This window comes from Dermacentor silvarum, chromosome 1, assembly GCF_013339745.2.
Source record: "Dermacentor silvarum isolate Dsil-2018 chromosome 1, BIME_Dsil_1.4, whole genome shotgun sequence".
Classification (NCBI taxonomy): Eukaryota; Metazoa; Arthropoda; class Arachnida; order Ixodida; family Ixodidae; genus Dermacentor; species Dermacentor silvarum.
In genome coordinates this window covers 119230300-119251145 of record NC_051154.1, presented here as the reverse complement: position 1 = coordinate 119251145, position 20846 = coordinate 119230300, and the positions used below count along the sequence as shown (strand labels likewise).

The 20846-nt window shown below is 49.3% G+C and overlaps 1 protein-coding gene across 6 annotated transcripts in view; it reads left to right on the top strand.

Moving 5' to 3' along the window:
* Positions 1–20846, top strand: part of LOC119435918 (nuclear receptor coactivator 5-like) — a 206026-nt gene that overhangs the window by 96184 nt on the left and 88996 nt on the right. For all 6 annotated transcript variants that reach the window (XR_007465293.1, XM_049660898.1, XM_049660896.1 and 3 more), the window contains one exon: positions 2828–2923. Coding sequence is in view for 5 of the 6 variants with exons in the window: in XM_049660898.1 (XP_049516855.1) it covers positions 2828–2923 (96 nt within the window). In the remaining variant the exon portion in view is untranslated. The remainder of the gene's footprint in view (positions 1–2827; positions 2924–20846) is intronic.

The following is a 20846-nucleotide window of genomic DNA, read 5'->3' as shown; positions in this document are numbered from 1 at the left end:
CATGGAGTCCACATTTTGTAAACTTGAGAAAACTCACTAAAGAACTGAAAACTATTAATTTATTCTGCAGCTGTAAGCTTTTTATGATTCTGAAGATGTAAGGAATGCGGTGAAAGTAAGCTTTCAATCAACACAACTAATTGGCATCTGAAAGGGTGAAGTATGTATAACACTAATATAAGGCGATATACAGGATCCAACAAGTCATTCAGACTCCGCAGGAATTGCCTGAAAGACTGAATATTCACAAGTCCTGCAAAGCAGATTCACGAGGGAAAAAAAATTTTATCTGCAAGTGGCCAGGAAAGCTTGTGAATCTGTATTTCGGCCATTGCCATGTCATTGCGATAGACAAGCAGAAGTGCAGTTAGAACTGGCACAAAATTTTCAGCGTCGCTCTACGGCACGTACGTGCATACCGACCACTGCATGAGTTCAACCACTTTCTGCTGGCAGAATGATCGCGGATGTGCAACTTTCATTGTGTGGCACTTCTACCGCTTCATTGCGGCTCACATCGACACAGACAGCGAGTGTAGATCTGCCTGATGATTCTGAACGACAAATATTTATAATAGATAACATAAAAGTTGCTCGAGACTTTGTTGCTAGTTATTACGTTACATGAAAAACATAACATGCGGACGGCACACATGCAAATGTGCTGGCTCGGCAGCCCGAGCTTTGCTTGGCGTGGCTTTTTCTTTTGGCTTAGCCAGCTGGATTCACTATAAATTAGGCCAAAAGTGTGCTTTTCATTTCGAAGAGATGCTTGCGCAAAAGATAGATCGTGCTATTCCGTGTTCTCACGCCAACCATAGTCCGGAAGATCAAAACGGCGCTTTAAAGTAATTCTAAAGTGCTTGAAAGTACAATAGAACCTCCCTGATACGTTCCCGCTTAATACGATTGCCCGGCTCCTACGTTCGCAATTGCTAAAAATAAACATAAGCCCATAGAGGAATGTGTTAATACGTTCCCAGAAAATACGATTATTCGGCCGCAACGTTCAGCATTGCGGCTAACTGCAGTCGTATGATACGTTTTGCAGCGAAAAATTATCATTCAGGTGTGCAAAAAGGCCGCTCTCATGTGCTTGTGAAGCGCTAAGTAGCAGACGGCCGCCGCGCGGCTTCTCTGCAGTGCTCAATTCCCCCTCCCCTCCGCGACTTCTCTGAATTGCTCGTTCGCCCGAAGTGACGAAGCGCGGCTGCAGCGGCGAGCGAATTGACCTTTACACCACCTCGCCCCTCGCTTCAACGGGAACTACTAAGCGGTGAAAACAGGCGGACGCCGCGCGCGCGGCGCTACGACTCGCCGAGATCATAGCGAAGGTGGTGGCCTGAAGACGGCGGCGAGAACGAAGGCTTGCGCCCACCGGCTACCTTCGCTGAAGCCCTTGCTGGCCTGGAAGCCTTACAAAGCTTCTTTCGCACGAAAGACAACGAAAATGCGGACAAGGGTCTGCAATGTGTGCGAAAGGAGTTGTTCCTGTCCAAGGGTGTGACGCACCAGCAGAAAATACAGCCGAATCGCGATAATTCGAACTCGAAGAGGCCCGAAAATTTGTTCGAAATAAAAGGACTTATTTTTGACGTATTTGTGCACCATAGCGCTACGTACGAACGGTGCGAGTCGTGAAATATCGCGGCGCGCAAGCACATAACAAGCGAGGGCCACGAAACTGCTCAAGCCGGCCAACGCTCGCATGCCGATAGCGCCTCTTCCTCTTCACAACCACAATCTCTCTTTCTCTCGCATCCCGATAACGACAGTGAATGAAACTTCAGGGAGCGGGCCGCGCTGGCACGGTGAGGCGCGCGGGCGCGGAGACCGCGTCGAAGGTGAGGGAGGAGGGCGGCAGGGAACCGCATTTGGCCTCGGCAACCCTGTAGCTTCGGTGGCTCCCCTCACCCTCCTTCTCAACTCTCTCGTAGCTCCCTCACCTTCGACTGTCTCCGTGCGCGCCCGCCGCCGCTCCCGCCGAGCCGGCCCGGCGCCAGCTTAGCCCGCTCCCCGAAGTTTCGTTTTCTGCCGTTGAAGCGAGCGTTGGCCAGCGTGGGCAGTTTCGTTGCTTCCCTCTGCGCCGCAGCGTTGGCTGAGACGCCGGCACGTACACGCGTGTTCCGGCGCGACACAGAAACGGCGACCTTACCATTTGAGCGAGGAAATTTTCGCCATGGTATTTTTTTCTCTCTTTTTTTATATATCCTCGCGGCGTTGAGGGGTCTCTCCTAAGCTTTTGCTTTATGGCGGTGTCGGAGCAATGCCACTCAGAGGCGCCGCCACGTGATTTGGCGTGCTGCTGAGAGCATTGTCGGTGCGCTGTTATGTTCGAATTAACCGTTGCAAATGCTTTTGCGTTCGAATTACCGAGCGTTCTCGCCCATTGGAATACACATAACTTTGATGAGACCACAGCGTCAGTTCGAATTAACGAGATTCGACTGTAAGTATGTTTGGCAAGAAATAAATGCTTTCTGCCCTTGCTCCTCAATATGGGCTAGTCAGCTTCAATTTTTACTGGATTTGGATCGTACGTTTTCCCGGATTGTACGTTTTCCCGGATCATACGTTTATTTTTCGTGTATTTTTTGAAAATGTATGAACGAGGTTCTACTGTAAGTTTATCGCCAATGTCAGTATATAACGAATTTATATTCTTATAATAAATATCAGATATAACTAAAACGAAGTTGCATTTTTATTAGGTTCAAGTTTGTTTAACAAGGTTTGACTGTAATGTTAAAAATTTTCATTTACTTGTTCCTACTATATTTAGCATTGTTCCTTTCTCTTTCTTTTTTTTTTTTTTTTTTCTACACAGAATGGATCCTGTACCAGTTCCACCACCATTCAGACCAGAAACTGATCTCCGGAAGCCAAATGACTGTGAGATTATAGTGCTTCACAGGCAAAACAGGTTAGTGTCCCTTTTTCCTGTCCATATTCCTTTGCCAGCATTGGCTGAATACTATGGGCATACAAACAGTGAAATAAAATTTAGTATAAATTGAATAGTGTGAAATGCTAAATGTTATTGTGAAAGGTCACATTTATTCACTTTTTGTTGTTCCGAGCCAAGGTATTACTGAGACTCTGGAGCGGTTCGATTTATTAACTATTCGATGGTTTGTATTATTTGAAATTTGAATTTTTTATAGTACCTGAAAATAAAATCTACTTATTGGCCAGTGAGCATTCAATTTGAATTCAAAACTCAAATATTTACGCACCCTCACCGAATATTTGTGCACTCCTGTAAGTGAAAGCATTTTGACTTAGATTTGTTTGTGTTAGATTCACTTCAAATTATTGGTTCTATGCAAGCACGTAGTGTAGAAGTGCTGCGCCATTTATACCAAATTGTGCCACAGAGACTGCCGTGTCATTCTGCACCAAATAGCCCTTTTTCATAGCTTTTGCACAATGCCTTTGGCAGGAAATGCCCCAATAAGAAATTGCATTGCAAGAAAATATCCAACCATTTCTAGAGGTGGGCTTGCGCGAGGTTCACTCGGTGAGCAATAATTACAAAAAGATATGACTGTCCTCTATTTCTAGCAGGCAGGGGACACTGTGGAAGGGTTCGTGTATGCAATGCTGTATTTAGGAGGCTCCAGAGTCAGATTGCAAACAAACGCAAGTTTATTATCTTTGGATATGCAACAGCATGACCATGGCTTATGATTGGAGTTCTTCGTTCTGGGCAGCTTATTTTGGGAAAAATAATCGAAGGATGTTTTTAGGAGATTTCATAGCTTTCTTTTACGGCGTACTGAAGTTCCGAGTTTCTCAGCCTTTTTACAGTGATGTGATTGCTGCTCCAATTGCTGCAAGCTGCTCCAAAAGGCTCCAAAAGGTGTTTTATGCTATTTTAAAAACCAACTAATCTAACAAGCGACATCATTCATCCCACCCACTCGTCATGTGTGCACATGGAGGAAGTAAAAGGTGGGTGGGAGAGTAGGGCTACTACGTGCTTGAAATGTGGTGGCACCGGCCATTGCTGAAATGGCGCTTTTGTAATAAAAGCACGCAACTTTCATAATAACGCTATATGGAAAAGCGTTCTGCTGGTACAGCAAAGCCTTTTCGCGATGTGACTTTCTTGTGGTTAGGTCAAGTGGGTGCATGATTGCTGAAAATTTTGTTAGATGGGGGCAAGTTGTTGCACATGCTACTGAGCTTGTTTCTCTTCGTTGCACTGCTGCCATTTTCCTGTTTTCAGCTGGTGTACAGGTTGTGCACTCCTAATGCTCTTCCGTAGTCGAGTTCCCGAAATTTCCGTCGCTATGTGTACTTCTACAGTTCCCGCCATTTTAGTGCCCAGTCACTAGCAAACTGGAAAGTTGAAGTAGAGATTAGGGAGAGGTTTGGGATCATGCTGTCGTCATCACAGCTTCATCCTCTAATTTCGTTGTCATTACTTCGTCGTCATGCATGGGATTCGCATGTTCTATCGCCACAACATTATGTTGAGCTAAATATTTCTTGGTAAAAATGTGCTTGTTTCTCGTGAAATTGGGCTACCTCCTTCTGTAATCTTTCTTGCGTCTCTCAAAGGCAATTTTTCCACTTGGAAATATGAATTTAGATGCTCCAAAAGCTAGTTTTTGTGCTCCAAAACGCACTTTTGGTTGCTCCAACAAGCTGCTCCAAAACAGCCTCGGCCAATTACATCACTGTTTTTAGCATTATTAGCATTCCTTGGTACGCCCATAACCACAAAAGACTTTCATACTGAAATTGCTAGAGGGAACTCTAGCACTACGATGGTTCTGCTAGCATCAGAATGTAGGTTAGCACACGAGTTTGTCTGATTTTTGTGCTTGTGGCTCAAACATTCTTGCGGCTTGATTTGCTGCACTTTATCTGTCTTTACTGGTTTAAACTTCGAAGCAATCCTGTCTTTCTTAATGCAGAAGGCAGTAAGACTCTGCGCACATACAGAAATATTGTAAATTGGTGCACTTTAAAACTGTATATATTTTGTTGAAAATGAACAATCTTCAAAGTCACTAGGCCATTTAAGGCGAGAAAGCAAATCCATCTAAGAACCATCATTACTATGCTGGGTGAACCACCATGCTTCCAGCTCCCTTAGACACTAGCGTCAAAGTTCCGTCTACAAATTAAACTTTATGCCAAATTTAGCCTCATTTGCAAAAAAAAAAAAAAAAGGCAGTGCAGATCTAGGAACGTTCTTATCCCTGTAATGCCCAGTGTATCATATATGCAACGCTAAGGTTGATGCCCCAAAATGTTGAATAAAGTGCCGGAGACTGAATGCAAGGCCCATAGTTCTGTTTTTTGTATGCTGAAGTGAAGTTTCAGCCGCGGATAGTTTAACAAACCAACTACTAATTAATTGGCAATTACAATAAATAATTGTAATAATTAATACAGTAATTAAGTTAAAAGAGCAAGAGGATTTCTTAGGATTTTTACTACATAAGCACATGGCTAAAATCAAATGTCAACAATTCGTTCCAATTTTCCTTGATGTGGAACTGTGTTTCGGCATTACAGGTTTAAAGCCAACATTTACAGTAGCCAAAAGTTTTATATCATTGGAAAAAGAAACGCAGCGCAAAAAAGACGGACACGAGAGAGCGTGTCCCTGTCTTTGTTGCGTTTTTTTTTTTTTTTTTTTTCCAACGAATCACCAACACGCCCAAGCTTCCACGCTGTGGGGATGCGCTACTCTCACGCGTCTCCTGTGGTCCGGCTTCACCGCGTGGCTGGGCGCCGGAGGCGGTCGTAGTGGTTGCGGCGCGTTGCGAGAGATGGCGCGAGTGTCAACACGCCCAAGCTTCCACGCTGTGGGGATGCGCTACTCTCACGCGTCTCCTGTGGTCAGGCTTCACCGCGTGGCTGGGCACCGGAGGCGGTCGTAGTGGTTGCGGCGTGTTGCGAGAGATGGCGCGAGTGTCGCGATGCTAACGCCACAGAACGGCGGGTTGACTTGGGAGGAAAAGGTCGAAGGCGCTCTCTCTTTGGCTTGGGATCTGCGACCAACACGCACGAACGCTTCGCGCGTGCGCCGGCCCGCTTCGCGGGACCGTCTCACGAGGCTAAGAGCAGGACACCGGTATGGACGAACACAGATCGTTTGAACGCGCCACCGTTCGCGTGACCGCACACGTGAACGACTAGGCGATGGTGTCACAGCATGGGGCCAACATATTCGCTCGCTATCGGGTCGCAGTGAGTCGGACTTCCTTGATTTGTCGCGCGCCCGTGTGAATGTTCAATTGGTTGTAATTCGGCTAGTGTGCATTAGTGTATGAAAGGTGCAATAAATGCCCTTTTGATTGCTTGCACTATTGTGTTGTCGTTCCTTTGTCCCAAGAGCACATGTGAGACCCCACAACGCTAAGTTGCTTCGTGTTATACAGTAAAAGCTCGTTAATTCGAATTTCGTGGGGACGCCCATTGAGTTCGAATTAAACCGAAATTCGAACTAATGAAATTCATTGAAAAAACAGCAGGAATTGAGACCAGGTTGTTGGAAAATCACTCAAAATATTTACTTGCGAAAATAATCCGTGATCACTGTCTGTTTCTCTTTGAATGCGATCGCCATAGCCTTGTTTTCCAACGCGCGAACGTGGCAGAAAGCATCCTCTGCGTCTTCCTCGAAGCTGAAGAATAGACGCGCGACACGCATAGCCTCCATTAGTTCCAAAGCTGAGGGCCACGTGGGTGCATCATCCTCTTCGTCATCCGCACCTACATCGACGACGGGCGCTTCTCCACCAGTCACCTGCGCGATGATATCATCGTCGGTGATTGTGCCGCAGACCGCTGCACAGCGATCTGCATCGACGTAGTCGTCGAAGGTCACGTCCTCCAGCGCATCCCGCAGTCCGGCAGGAATGACCACGACCTCGCGCTCGTCGGGCTCGCAAGCTGTGCCCTCATTGGTCACACAAAAGCCACTGTGGCGGAAGCAATTGGCAACAGTTGTTGCCGTGACCTGATCCCAGGCCCGCACCAACATATGCAAGGCCGTGAGCAGCGTCACATCGTATCGACACGGCACCGAACGACTTCCTAGCTCTGACGTACACGAGGCCTAGCGACTGAATGTGCGGTACACAAAGGACACGGAGACTACGCAGACAGTCCGGCACGAACCACCACACGATGCGAAGAGCGAGCGCAATGACGACAGTGACGCCGCTGCGCTCGCGCCATTCTATCGTTGAGCCTTGAAAGCTTGCGGCGGCAGTATAAAATACCACCACGCAGCGGCGCGCAGTTCGAATTATCGATAGAGGAGCCGATGCGCGCGTGAACTAACGAGTTGGTTAACCCATAGACGCCTATATATTGTGGCCGGACCGTGACCATTGGTTCGAATTAACCCGAAAGTTCGAATTAATGAGGTGCGAATTAACGAGCTTTCACTGTATCACTTTTACAAGTGATCGCAATAATACTGGGTGTATTTTTGGATCATATAGAATTTTAAAAAATCGCCTGTGGCACATAGCATATTTTAGTGAATGAGCTGGATTACTCGCAGAGGTGGACATTACTTGCACAAGAAATGTAAATGCATAATCGAGTAATTAACAAAATATCACTAATTAGCTTTTTAATTACTTTATGGCACATATTGCAATTTACGTATCCACTTAAAACAGATTTTCCGAGCGACACCAGTTTCGGGATATTCATGTCGGAAGTTGGCGACGAAATACAGTGGCATCCCAGTTACTTTTGTTCAATGCATGAAATTTTTTTTTTTTTAAGTGAGTGGTGTAGGGTCTCACATGTGTGCTCTTGAGACAAAGGAACGACAACACAGTTTTGCAACCAATCACAAAGGCATTTATTGCACCTTTCATACACTAATACACACTAGCCGAATTACAACCAATAGAACATTCACATGGGCGCGCGATAAATCAAGTAAGTCCGACTCACCGCGACCCGATAGCGAGCGAATACGTTCGCCCCATGCAATGACACCATCGCCTAGTCGTTCACATGTACGGTCACGCGAATGGTGGCGCGTTCGAACGATCCGTGTTCGTCCATACCGGTGCCCCGCTCCGAGCCACGCGAGATGTCTCGCGAAGCGTGGATCGGCGCACGCGCGGGACGTCCGTGTCGCTCACCGATCCCAACCCAAAGAGAGCACCTTCGACCTTTTTCTCCCAAGTCACCCCGCCGTTTGGTGGCGTTAGCATCGCGACACTCGCGCCGTCTCTCGCAACGCACCACGACCACTACGACGGCCTCCGGCACCCAGCCGCGCGGTGAAGCCGGACCACAGGAGACGCGTGAGAGTCGCGCATCCCCACATCCCCCCAACCTTAAATCACTACACATACTCCCGCGTAACATGTCACAAGGTCTATCAACGCGCGCGTCGTGAACAAAAGTTAGTACATGCGACAGTGGCGCCGCCCAGGAAATGACCACACGTTATCCATAACATGCGAGCCGACGTTGTCTCTGGGGTTCACCGCTGGTGTCCGTTGGTCACAGCATCAGCTCTGCAGATTCGATGGCACGACTCCAGCACAGGACTCCGGAAATGGCGATGCAGAAGTCGGCACGAGCAAGCGTCGCTCGCGCCGACGCGCCCTGCCGGCGAGAGCCGCTGTAGGCGTTGGTGACTGCCGGCTCTTTTCCCAGCCGCCGAGTGTAACGGGCCGGACACAGACGGCCGCCGAAATCGCTGCGCCCAACTGGCCACAGGCATCTGCATCGCCTGTAGTAGCTTGTTCGTAGGCCGGGGCCGCAGCGCAGATGATGTGCAGGTGACAGCAAACCAGGGGTGACTCCGCTCACGCTGCGTACACTCAACGCACTCGACAAACACTAAAGTAGTGCAAGGGAGAGGAATTTGGCACACGCATCGCCCACGTAGTACGATGTTCAATTCGGCTAGCAAAAATTTCGGGTGGCATTTCAGATGCTAAGTTCACGTGAACAAAGCTTGCCTTCTTGAGTCGAACGAGTAATTTCAATTCGTGCGAGGCTAACTAGAATGAGGGAAGCAAAGTGCGACACCTCAACACAACGGTCCACCAGGTTGTGTCCCTCCACGTGCGACCGGCGGCTTCGTAAAGACTTAGGCCTAATGCATCGCTATCTTGACAACAACCGGCATCAAAAAAAAAACATCACCCAAAATGGGCACAACAAGCAGCCGCGAGGAGACGTTAGCTCTGTGAGGTGGTCCTACCCCGCTCGGTGCACACAGCATCCGAGTTGACGGTGCCCACCGTCCCAGACGGTGTCTGAGCGCCCGGTGCCAGGCCGCAATACCAGTCAGGCCGTAGCGGCACCTGTGGCCCGCGGCCACCCGGCTCCCTGAGCCGCGACTTCCGAAGTCAAAGAGATAGAAGAAGTTATTTACATAAGAAATTTGGACCACCCACGAGGCTTCCATACTCACTCGCTTCAGGCTTGCCAATGCTCCGCGGGCGCTAGGCCTCGCTCTCCCAGGATGCAGCCCACGTGGCGCTCGTACCGACAAGTGTACAGTACTTCAACAAAACACTCGCGAAAACGCTTAGCATGTTGAAAAGTTCAAACACGCTACAGCAACCGTCGCCTCGCTCAAGAAAGCACACCGCCGACACTAGCGATCAAAATCCACGCTAGGACTATGCTTCGGTTGAAACATCTCGAACCGAGCAAAACTGTTAAAATTATCGTCCGATGCCCCAAGAGCCCCACGTTGGGCAGCCAGATGTGGGGTCTCGCATGTGTGCTCTTGGGACAAAGGAACGACAACACAGTTTTGCAACCAATCACAAGGGCATTTATTGCACCTTTCATACACTAATACACCCTAGCCGAATTACAACCAATAGAACATTCACATGGGCGCGCGACAAATCAAGTAAGTCCTACTCACCGCGACCCGATAGCGAGCGAATATGTTCGCCCCATGCAATGACACCATCGCCTAGTCGTTCACGTGTACGGTCACGCGGATGGTGACGCGTTCGAACGATACGTGTTCGTCCATACCGGTGCCCTGCTCCGAGCCACGCGAGATGTTACGCGAAGCGTGGATCAGCGCACGCTCGGGGCGTCCGTGTCGCTCACCGATCCCAACCCAAAGAGAGAGCACCTTCGACCTTTTTCTCCCAAGTCACCCCGCCGTTTGGTGGCGTTAGCATCGCGACACTCGCGCCGTCTCTCACAACGCGCTGTGACCACTACGACGGCCTCCGGCACCCAGCCGCGCGGTGAAGCCGGACCACAGGATACGCGTGAGAGTCGCGCATCCCCACAGTGGAACTACAGTACATTTTTATCACAAGTTTGGCAGTGCATATCTCGAAATTAGTGCCATCCTCAGTATTCACTCTAAGTGGATATGCCTTGCAAATCTACCGTCTACAGTTTGTAAATTGCAGTATGTGTTGTAATGGCATTAATCATACAGGTAATTAGTGAATTTTTCTAATTAGTAGAGTACGCTTTTCGATTTCTCATGTGAGTAATGCACACCGCTTCGAGTAATCCAGATCAGGTACTGCAATTGTGCTATTGTCGAACCCACTTACAACAATATTCGAGTGCCACAAACATCCCATTGTTAGAACCGGGTTGCATAAAAAAATGAAAACTGGTCTTTCTGGAGTTTGGCGAGTCGGGCTGCTGAGGTACGGCCATCATTTTGATGCCACATTTTAGTGGCCTTGCGCTACATCGTGCCAGGCACACCGAGGGCCGTAACCTGACGTGAATCTTGATTCTGGCATACGAATTGTTAACATTTACGCTTCATGGAGGGGTAATGGTGAGAGAGATTTTTTCACTGCATCGGATCCCTACTTGGTAGGCCCTTCTCGGCTTACTCTCATGGGCAATTTTAATTGTGTGTTAGAGCAGATCGATCGTGTATCCTATAGAGGTACTCCAAAATTTAGGGACAGGGCTGGAGATGTAGTACTGTGCGAGCTTGCTGATGAGCTAGGACTGGTCGATGCTTGGTGCCCGCTTTGTCCTAGGAGGTCAGGAATGACTTAGTCAGGGCGAGCGGGGAAGAGCAGAATCAATCGGTTTTATGTCTCATCATTACTGGATTTCCGTATGCATTCTGCTCGATTTCATTCTGCTCTTAGCGACCACCGCTTCCTAATTCTGCAGTTTGCCGATTCGAATTTAGTCTCGCAAGGAAAAGGCCGTGGCATATAAATCCACTGTTCTTAAAGGACAGGCAGGCAACCACAGTGATATCGTCCATTCTCTTTCGCTCACTTCATAACGGAAAGAATCTAGAAGGTAGTGAATTGGATGTGGAATGGAATGGTGAGTGCTTCAGGTTGTGGGCCAAGCTTGGAGCACATGAGGAGCACGAGGAGACAAAAATAGTCTCTTACGCAATCCTCCTGCTCTCTATGATGCCACTGTTTTGCGGGCCTGGGGCTGTTTCAGCACTGGCTTCACACCAAAAGGAACTTCGGATTCTCCTATAGCGACGCTGGGATTACTTGAGAGCAATAACCCGAGCAGAGCAGTGGGAAATGGAAGCGTGGTGCAGCAGAAAGGACCTCCCTAAGCATTTTTCGAAAAAGAGCACAACTCTCTCCTCTCTAGTAGACCCAAGCAATGGCAGCATAGTCAAATTAACAGATGGAGTTCTTAAGCTGGCGAGGCAGTTCTATAAGAATTTATATGCCGAGCCAGCTGCCACTCCATATGTCTTTTCATTTGTTACACCAGATGAGCCGCTTGAAGTTTGCAACTCATCCATAGTGGAGGAAGAGCACTTTTCAGCTTGGAGTTTAAGAGGCGTGACCGCAGTCCAGGATCCGATGGCTTGACATTTGATTTTTATGTTAAACTCTTTGGGAAGCCTTTCACATCACTGTTGAATAATCTGCTCAGTGAGGGGACTTAGTCAGCATCTCAAAGAGAAGGGCTAATGACTCTCCTTTGTAAGGATGAGTCGAGAAGCACCGATCTAAGAGCAAGGCATCTCATCACACTTCTGAACCGTGATTACAAGTTCGTAGCAAAGTGTCTTTGTATGCGGCTCGCTCGAGTGCTTAATTAATACTCTTTTGGGCCCATATTAGGTATGTTGCGTCCAGGGCCATTCCACTGAGCTTCACGGTTTAGCAGTAAGGATCCTTCTCCTGTGGGCGAATGCCAGAAAACTTCCAGGTATTCTCTGCTCCTTCAATCAGGAGAAGGCTTTCGATATTATTAGCCACAGGTACCTTTTCTGGGTTTTGGTTGAGGCTGGTTTTAGTATTGGTTCTTGGCAAATTGTCCAAGCTTTGTATTCTCAGCTTACTTCTGTTCTCATACAGGATCGCGTCTCGGAGGCTTTCATTATGAATCGTGGTGTACATCAGGGGGATCCTTTCTCACCTGTGCTCTACATACTCACTTTAGAACTGCTTCTGCAAACGCTATCCTGTGACAGTAGAATTGGCAGGTTCCTACCTCCACCAGGTTCCCCTCCCGTAGCACTCTTTGCTTATGCAGATGACCTGTCCATTGTCATCTCGGATGAGGCATCAGTCCGCACAGTCTTGGATGTTATGGATGGTTACTGCAGGGCTAGTGGTGCAAGGTTAAACAGGTCAAAAAGGGCCGCAATAGAAGTGTAGACTGCTTATAACGTAAGTCGTCGGGAGTCGCGAATATCTGCACTATAATCGGTATCTGCACTATATCTGCACTATAACCAAAAAAACTTTTCAAGCCCTACACATATGCAAAACATGTAGACCAAGCAGCCAGGCGTATCTAAGAATCGAAGCGTGCCATTGGGAGTTTTGCACCCGTTTAAATTTGCGAACGTTGAAAGGTTAATGTCAGAGTACTTGTGGTCTTCACATGAAGCAGACAAAACAATAATAAATTTGAAAAAACAAAAACAACGGCGACCGAAATTTTAGGCGCAGTACAGTGTCTCGCCCGATTTCTCGGACTGATTGGCGTATGCATGGTGTCGAAAACGGCGACCACGGACCAAGTTGCCGCCATTCAAGTGTTGCCTGTGCCCTCACTTTCGTTTTCAATGTGGTTTCTCTGCTGTCCATGTGCCATACAGCCATTGCAACGCATTTCGTTGAGTTGGCACCAAATCACAACTTTAGTTGCTAATGAGGCACGCTGGTTAGGCGGGATGGTTGGGCGGCATGTTGTCACGGGAAGCTCGCCCTTGATATGTTCATACCCGTAGACGATTACATAGAGACTACGCATGGGATCACGTGCAGAAGCTGAACTGACAGCAACGTGTACGAAGCGGTGTTTGGTTCCTAGGGTGATCAGCCGCGGCAACTACTAAGAAAGCCTACCAAATTTGTTTGTGCGCACGCTGGTACGAACGGTGCAAGCTGACAGGTGCACGTAAAGCCTAATAGCTTCAGACTAAATTTGTGGAACACTGCTTAAACTGACAGCGTCGCACGCACGATATCTGCACTTCACGATGCGCATCGCGATGGGTGCACAGAAACTGAAGCGCCCACGCGACGTTCTCCGGCATCCACCTGCATACTGCACTGTCACCCGGGCCGTATCTTGAAAGCGATCTGCGTTGGCGCCAGAGCCTAGGCAGTGTAGGTGCGTCGGCAGCTCATAGCTTTGTGCGTGCTGTGTGTTATTGGCGCTCGCTGCTACTACGGCGCTTACTCACACCAGCGTTCTGCACTCATCGCACCAACAGTTGCTGCACTCATCGAGTGCGATGTGTTCGTGTTTGCCTTTGCGCGCGGACACCATGATAGTTAATAATTGAATGTTTACAAGTTTATAGGGATGATAAAACTACTATCCTTACTTTGTATAGCTATCTACTAATTTGCTGTCACAATCAATGCTTCGGCTTTCGGGCGAAACTGCGACGTTTTCTATTTTTTAAACGCAAGAATTCAAATAAAATTGTGTGCAGTTCTCCACTACTCTCATTTCTCAATTTTTCCTGTTTCTTGGCTCTTGCGTTTCCCGGCTCTTCGTTTTTTTTTTTTTTTTTTTTTTTTTAACACTCCCGTGAAAAACGTATGAGCGGGATTCTACTGTATTTCTTTTTCGTTCGTTCGCTCCGCGTCTCATGTTCCTCGTCCGCTTCACTCTCGTTGCACTCCTCTCCCATCAGGAGGCGTACCTCGTTGAGAAGTGTGCTGGCTACCGTAATTGTTAGCATGATTTTCCCGCAGAAGCCACATTACAACCAGTATTTCGTCTCGTGCGGCTTCACTGTAAGCGGTATGCATATACATGGAATTCTATGGTAAACGGGCTGCGTTGTAGCCAGTTCTACACTATTAGCGGTTACGTTATAAGTGGTCTAAGCTTACTTGAACTACACTTGCGCTGGTCCGCAGCTCGTTCATGGTCTGCCCGTGAAAACGCGGTTGCGAATTCTAGGTTTCCCATTTGATCCAAACGGTCTGTCTCTTGATAACTGGCAGCAAGTTAGAGAAGCTTGAAATCAGGATTCAGGAATTTGGCGCGTTGTCGTGTTCATTGCCAGTTCGAGCGACGATCCTCCGGTCACTTCTTTGTTTCCTTCCTTAAAGGGCCCCTAAACCACTTCATATTTTTTAACATTTCAAGTAAGCATGCGCATTGAGGTCAGAATGCTGTCACGATCAACAATGCCAAATGCCGCAGCGCTACGTACCGCGGGCGCGCCACAAAATTAAAAAAGTTGTCGCAGTTTCACCTGAAAGGCGAAGCATCAATTGCGATAGCAAATTTGTAGAGAGCTATACGGAGTAATGATATTAGCTTTATCAGCTGTATAAATTTGGACATGCAGCAGCACCGGCAACGCGCAGAACTGTTGTCGACGCCGTCGGCGTTTTTCCCACGTTCGCTCAAAATGCCTGCGGCGTTGGTGACTGTTGCCGGAGCCTCTGATATAAATAGGCATTTGGTGCCGCAGCTAAACGTCGTCTCCCTTCCCTCCCCCCTCCCCCACGGCCTCTCGCGCACGAAAGAAGGCGCGTTTGCTCTACATATATGATGATTGTAAAGGAGGAAAGAGACGCCTACTTCTGCAGCCCTTAAGGAAGCACGGCGCAGAACGCGCGTTTGTTCTCCGCCGTGCGTTCACTCGCCGTGAAAGAGCGCGTCCCTCGCGCCCTTTCACTCGCACATACAGCGTTCGGCGGCGCGCGGCGACGATTTCATCTCGATTGACGTCATACGGAACCTCACGGCGACGGCACGGCAACGGCGACGCCGACGGCATAAATCTGCTTTTGAGTGTCCTATATAATTGCTATCGCAATAAAAAACAATGCCATCCTCCTCTCCTGGCCTTCCCGGTATCCCCAGGGGTCGTCATGATGTCACCAGGGTGCATCTTGTGATGTCAACGGTGGTGACGATGTCCATTGGTCTAACAAGAACCTACGACTTCCAGTTAGTCTGCTAGCAGGTACGCGCGCTCCTTGCTCTGTCTCGTCGTGTTGCTCGCTTGTGCGCACTTGCGAATCGGTAATTGCAGCCCGCAACGCAAGTGCCAAGTTGGTCTCGTTCCAACACAGTCGTGCTTAGCGGTCTGATTAGCCACGCGAACAGAGTCCGACGGGGTTGGCCTTTCTACACGTGCGCACGGCACAAGGTCCATAGCGGCATGCTTCACATGAGCACAGGCCGGCAGGGCAGCAACATTGGGCAGCCGAGAAGTGCTGAGTCGCGACCACGGTGTAAGATATATACTCTTTAGGTGGGGACACTCGCGAGGCGCGATCGACCAGATAAAGTAGCAACAGCGCGCGTCAATCGGTCAGGTGCCGGCAGCGGATACCTATCGGCGGTACGAGGCAACTTCAAGACAGAAAAGGTTTTATCTACAGTTGCTATAGCAACCGGGCGATTCGCGGGAAATCCGAAATGGTTGCGCGACGCGTGAAAGTAGGTCACCGTGGTGAGGGGCGCGAGGGAAGAGGGCATCGCCTTGACGGAGCAGATACGGCGGCGCAGAAGCGCCGGTTGCTATAGCAACATTAGATAAAACCTTTTCTGTCTTGAAGTTGCATCGTACCGCCGATAGGTATCCGCTGCCGGCACCTGACCGATCGGCGCGCGCCTTTGCTACTTTATCTGGTCGATCTCGCCTCGCAAGCAAGCCGAGAAGTGTCCCCACCTAAAGAGTATATATCTTACACCGTGGTCGCGACTAAGGCCTGTCCACGCTACCGGCACAGTAACTCGCCGCATGCCATTTGCCATTTGCGGGCCGCCATTCGACGGCGGTTTTGCTCGTGAACGGTGAGATTTCCTCTCCGTAGAGAGGATGAGACGAGGACCCATTTGTGCAGCAGCCTCACTGCCGCTGATCACTTGACGGCGCCGATATCGTTGCTAGACCTTTTCCGGTTCACTTCAAAGCTAATGCGAATGGCTCTTCGAAATGAATTACCGACGCTCACTAGCCGCAATATTTTCTCATCGCTTTTCGCAGTAATTGTGCACAAAGAAGAAAAATACGCTAATATTAGCGGCACCGTCGGCTGTGATGCGAGCACAGCCAAGCCGGTCGTCCCCCTTCGGTAGCCGTGCGCTGTAGCTGAGCTCGACAAGTATCGGAGCTCTCGTTCGTAATGTTTGACAGTGGATATCGTTTTTCATAAAATGTACAATTTATGCATCGCTTTATCTAGGAGAAATTATTTTGCTTGGAACAGAAGCTTGTGGGGATGCGCGATTCTCACGCGTCCCCTGATGTTGTTTTCCCCGCATGTCTCCTGTAGTCCGGCTTCTCTGCGTGGCTAAGCCTGGCGGTGGTTGCGGCGCGTTGCGAGAGATGGCGCTAGTGTCGCGATGCTGGCGCCACCGAACGGCGGGGTCACTTGGGGGAAAAAGGTCGGAGGCGCTCTCTCTTTGGCTGGGGATCGGCGACCAACACGCACGAACGCTTCGCGCGTGCGCCGGCCCGCTTCGCGCGACCGTCGCGCGAGGCTTAGAGCAGGACACCGGTATGGACGAACACGGATCGTTCGAGCGCGCCACCGTTCGCGTGACTGTACACGTGAACGACTAGGCGATGGTGTCATAGCATGGGGCGAACGTATTCGCTCGCTATCGGGTCGCGGTGAGTCGGACTTCCTTGATTTGTCGCGCGCCCGTGTGAATGTTCAATTGGTTGTAATTCGGCTAGTGTGCATTAGTGTATGAAAGGTGCAATAAATGCCCTTTTGATTGTTTGCACTACTATGTGTCGTTCCTTTGTCCCAAGAGCACATGTGAGACCCCACAAGCTGCATCCGATGTTTTCGTCGCCAGTGGCGGAGGAGCGCAGCTTCGCGGTCGTCGATGGGCCCATTGATCGTGCTGCGGGCGGTGCGCCGTCCGAACTGCCATCTACTTTGGACACCTCTCGTGCGGCCAACATTCTAAGGCACTGGAGGCCGGTTCGCCGTCAGTATATATCCGCTAGCGTGGACGTGCCTTAACCGGAAGTGGACAGTGTTTTGAGAAGCGCGTTGGCGATGACGTATGTCACGTGACATTTGGAGGAGCACTCGGCGAGGAGGAGAGACCAGCCAAAGAGGAGAGTAGTGAAGGAAAGCGAGGGCCGTGTTTCGATCATCAAACGTGTGTAACTCCGCTATTACAGCACTGTTTCGAAAAATTATCGCGGCTACTTGTTCGTTGTAGACTCGTGCACGACTGCAACACCACAGCTAAATTTCGACTTCTTGGTGGTTTAGGGGCCCTTTACGTATGTGGCATGTGAAACTCCAGTTCGAAGCCGAACCAAGCTTATTTTGGAGAGGGTCCTCTTGTTTTCCTTGGAAAGGGTCTACTGGCTGTGTGGCTCAGCAGGTGCTCAAGTTACCCAAGGATAAGGGAGGACTTGAAATTCCCGACCTGAGCATCGTGGCTACTGCACTACACGTCAATTGGACCCAGGTAGCTCTTAACTCGGATATGCTCCTCACTTGAAGCTTTACCTCCCCTATTCTTAGCACTCGACTGCCTCTTTTTTCGCAAAGCACATTCTCCCGCTTTGTGTCTCGTTCAGAATCCCCTTCCACTTTTTACGTGGTCGCTGCCAACTCTTTCGTATGCCTCTGCGAGGTTCACCCCGACATCAATGTAGTTTCCAATCCGATTCAGGAATTAGTTGGTATCATAACTCTACGTCTCCCTCCGCATTGCCACAGGTACGATCTATCCTTTTATAGGCCAAGCTCAAAACTTATAACAGCCAGCTTTCTTGACGCTAGGCGAGCTGCATTCATATACCGTCTAGCGTGCGGCTGTCTGCCGATTAGCAGATGCTTCACAGCCATCCCTACTCGTGTGACGTGTCCTTTTTGTGGCGGTCATGAGGATACGGTTCATATTTTTTCTCATTGTTAGCTTTCAACAGCTCTGCTACAATGGATAGCTAGTCTCTTTGGTCTTCCAGGTGTTCCTTTTCAAACAGTCCATTTCTTGCATATGTTGCCTAAGCAGGCGATGAAACAGTTCGTGCTTCTCCTTGTCGAGTGCTGATACCAAGTTTGGTTAGCATACTGCGATGCAGTTTTCGGGTTGGCGGGCGCTGGGCCTTCGTGGAAGGAGGTGCTGTTCCATCTCACCCAGAAGTGGCATCGCTTAGGCGAAAAGAAGTTTCTCGAAGTGTGAGCTCGCCCTGCCGTGATTTGCAGTGTGCAAGGAGGAAAGCTTTCCATCATGCTATAATGCATGCATTTAAGGCTGCTCTACTTGGCCATGTGTGCCAGTCGATCCACGTGTTTTCGTTTGTCTTTGTGGAACCCAGAACTAGAACTAGTCATGGCACACTCACCTGAGGTCACGTCGTGGTTTGGGGGGTTTCTGTGGTCTCCATGGTTCTTTGCCCTAGCCTCTTTTGTGTTACGCTAATCTGAGGGTCTGTTGGGCTCGTGCCAAGTCCTCCTCCCAAGTCCTCCTCCCATCTATCAACAGCACCGTGATACTTGCGATAACAGCAGATGGCCGGAAGCTGCCACCGTGCGTTATCTTCAAGAAGAAAACTGTACCAAAGGACAACTTCCCAACAGGCATACACGTGCTTAAGGACAATGTGCAATGCTTGTACACACACTTTATGGCCGAGGGAGGGCACCTCCTGACGCTGACCGGCAAAGTTAAGAGAACATCCGTCGAGCTGGTTTGTTCTTATGTTTTGGATGCATGGCACCCACTGCCATCTGACTTGATTGCAAAAAGCTTCAAAAAGACTGGCATCGTAAGTGTGCTGGACGGCAGCGAGGACAAGCTGTTGTGGGACCACGATGTGGAAGAAGCAGCTAGCGACCTGGACGAGAGGTTTGGTGATTCGATGCGGAGTGAAGTGCAATAAAAAAAGCTGTCACTGTTTGCGAATAGTGGGCGTGTGTTTTTACTGCTAGGGTTGGTTGTCTAATGCATTTTTAAATCGATACCTTCTTACTTTTCAATTTTCGTTGTCGAAAAAGTTCCCATAAAATTTGCCCCACTTAATAAATGCACCCCCTAAGTTAGCTTCAATTTTTCGGCGAAAAGAAAGTCTATCTATTACGCGAGTATATACAGTACTCTCAGAAGTTGTTGATTTCGTGGCGCTTCTCTTTGTCAGTAATTTCAAGCATGCAGTCGATGCCTGCGCCAAAGGTTGTCGCAAACACGTCATTCCATCGACTTAGCGCACATGTCAAGAAGGAACTTAGTTTTCCACTGTTTCCTTCCTCCATATTTTTCATTATATGGATCTCAAAACACCCAGGCACAGCGCTAACACTGCGTGCCTTGGAGGCTTGGTCACGTGACAGTGGCGTAGCCAAGGGGGGGGTTGGGGGGGTTCAAACCCCCCCCCGAAATTTTTTGCACCCCCCCCCCCCCCCCTTACTAACCCACCCTTTGCTCTCGTCGCTTCGCGCTGACATATTTCAAGAAACCGGTGCTACTTTCACACTTTCATTCCTGGGCGCTTCCGTTTGGGTTGGTAATTTACAGGGAATCATGTCTGCATATGGAAAAAAACTGTCACGGTGTTTGTCAAGGCCTTGACACTCTGTGAGGTTTTGGGCGCGAATGTGGCGGCCGTATTCTGAAACAACAAATGCGCAACAAATGAAGCAACAAATGCGGCAGCCGCATTTAGATGAAGGCGAAAATGCTCGAGGCCCGTTTACTTAGATTTAGGTGCAGGTTAAAGTGCCCAGGTGATCGAAATTTCCGGTATACATTTCCGCCGCTTCCCTTCAGGTGCCGGTTAGGCCGCGTTCGCGTAGGAACTTGGTCTCGAAGCTGGCGGAAGCGGCAAAATCTTGCAAAAATCCGCCCGCCTAGGTGGAAAAACAGGCAGAATAAGGCTACGTTCACACTTGGGAAGCGGCAAGCGGGTGGAGAGGCCAAAGCGGCCGGAAAGGCCAAAGCGACCGGAAAATCTTTTCCGCGCATGTCCAAGTTCACATTTGTTTTGCTACCACCGCGGCCGCCGCTGCCGCTTTCGTCCACATCCATCTAGTCTGCGTACGTTTGTCGGCGTGGTGGCGCTCATTATCGCATTATTTGGAGCGGTATGTTCATTCACTGACCCACCCGTCATCAAAAGTGATCATCTTGCGCAATTTCGCGTGTCATCTGCGACCTTCGGTAAATTCCTCGTTGGCGTTCTGCAATTCTCCTCACACGAGCGCGGTGGCGCTGTGTCACAGGTTGCTGCCTAGGCGTGATTATATTTCTTTAATAGCTTTTATTTACAAGTTGTAATAACATTTCATCATTTCGTATTATTTTCGGCGCCTCCAGGACACGAAAGTGGCAACGGGAACACCAAAGCTAAAACCCGGGCTGGCCCTTTGTGTTGAGGCTCGCCGAAGCCTGCGCGTCCTATACGTGAGACCTACGCTCCCAATCTATCGTCGCGACGAGAAAAG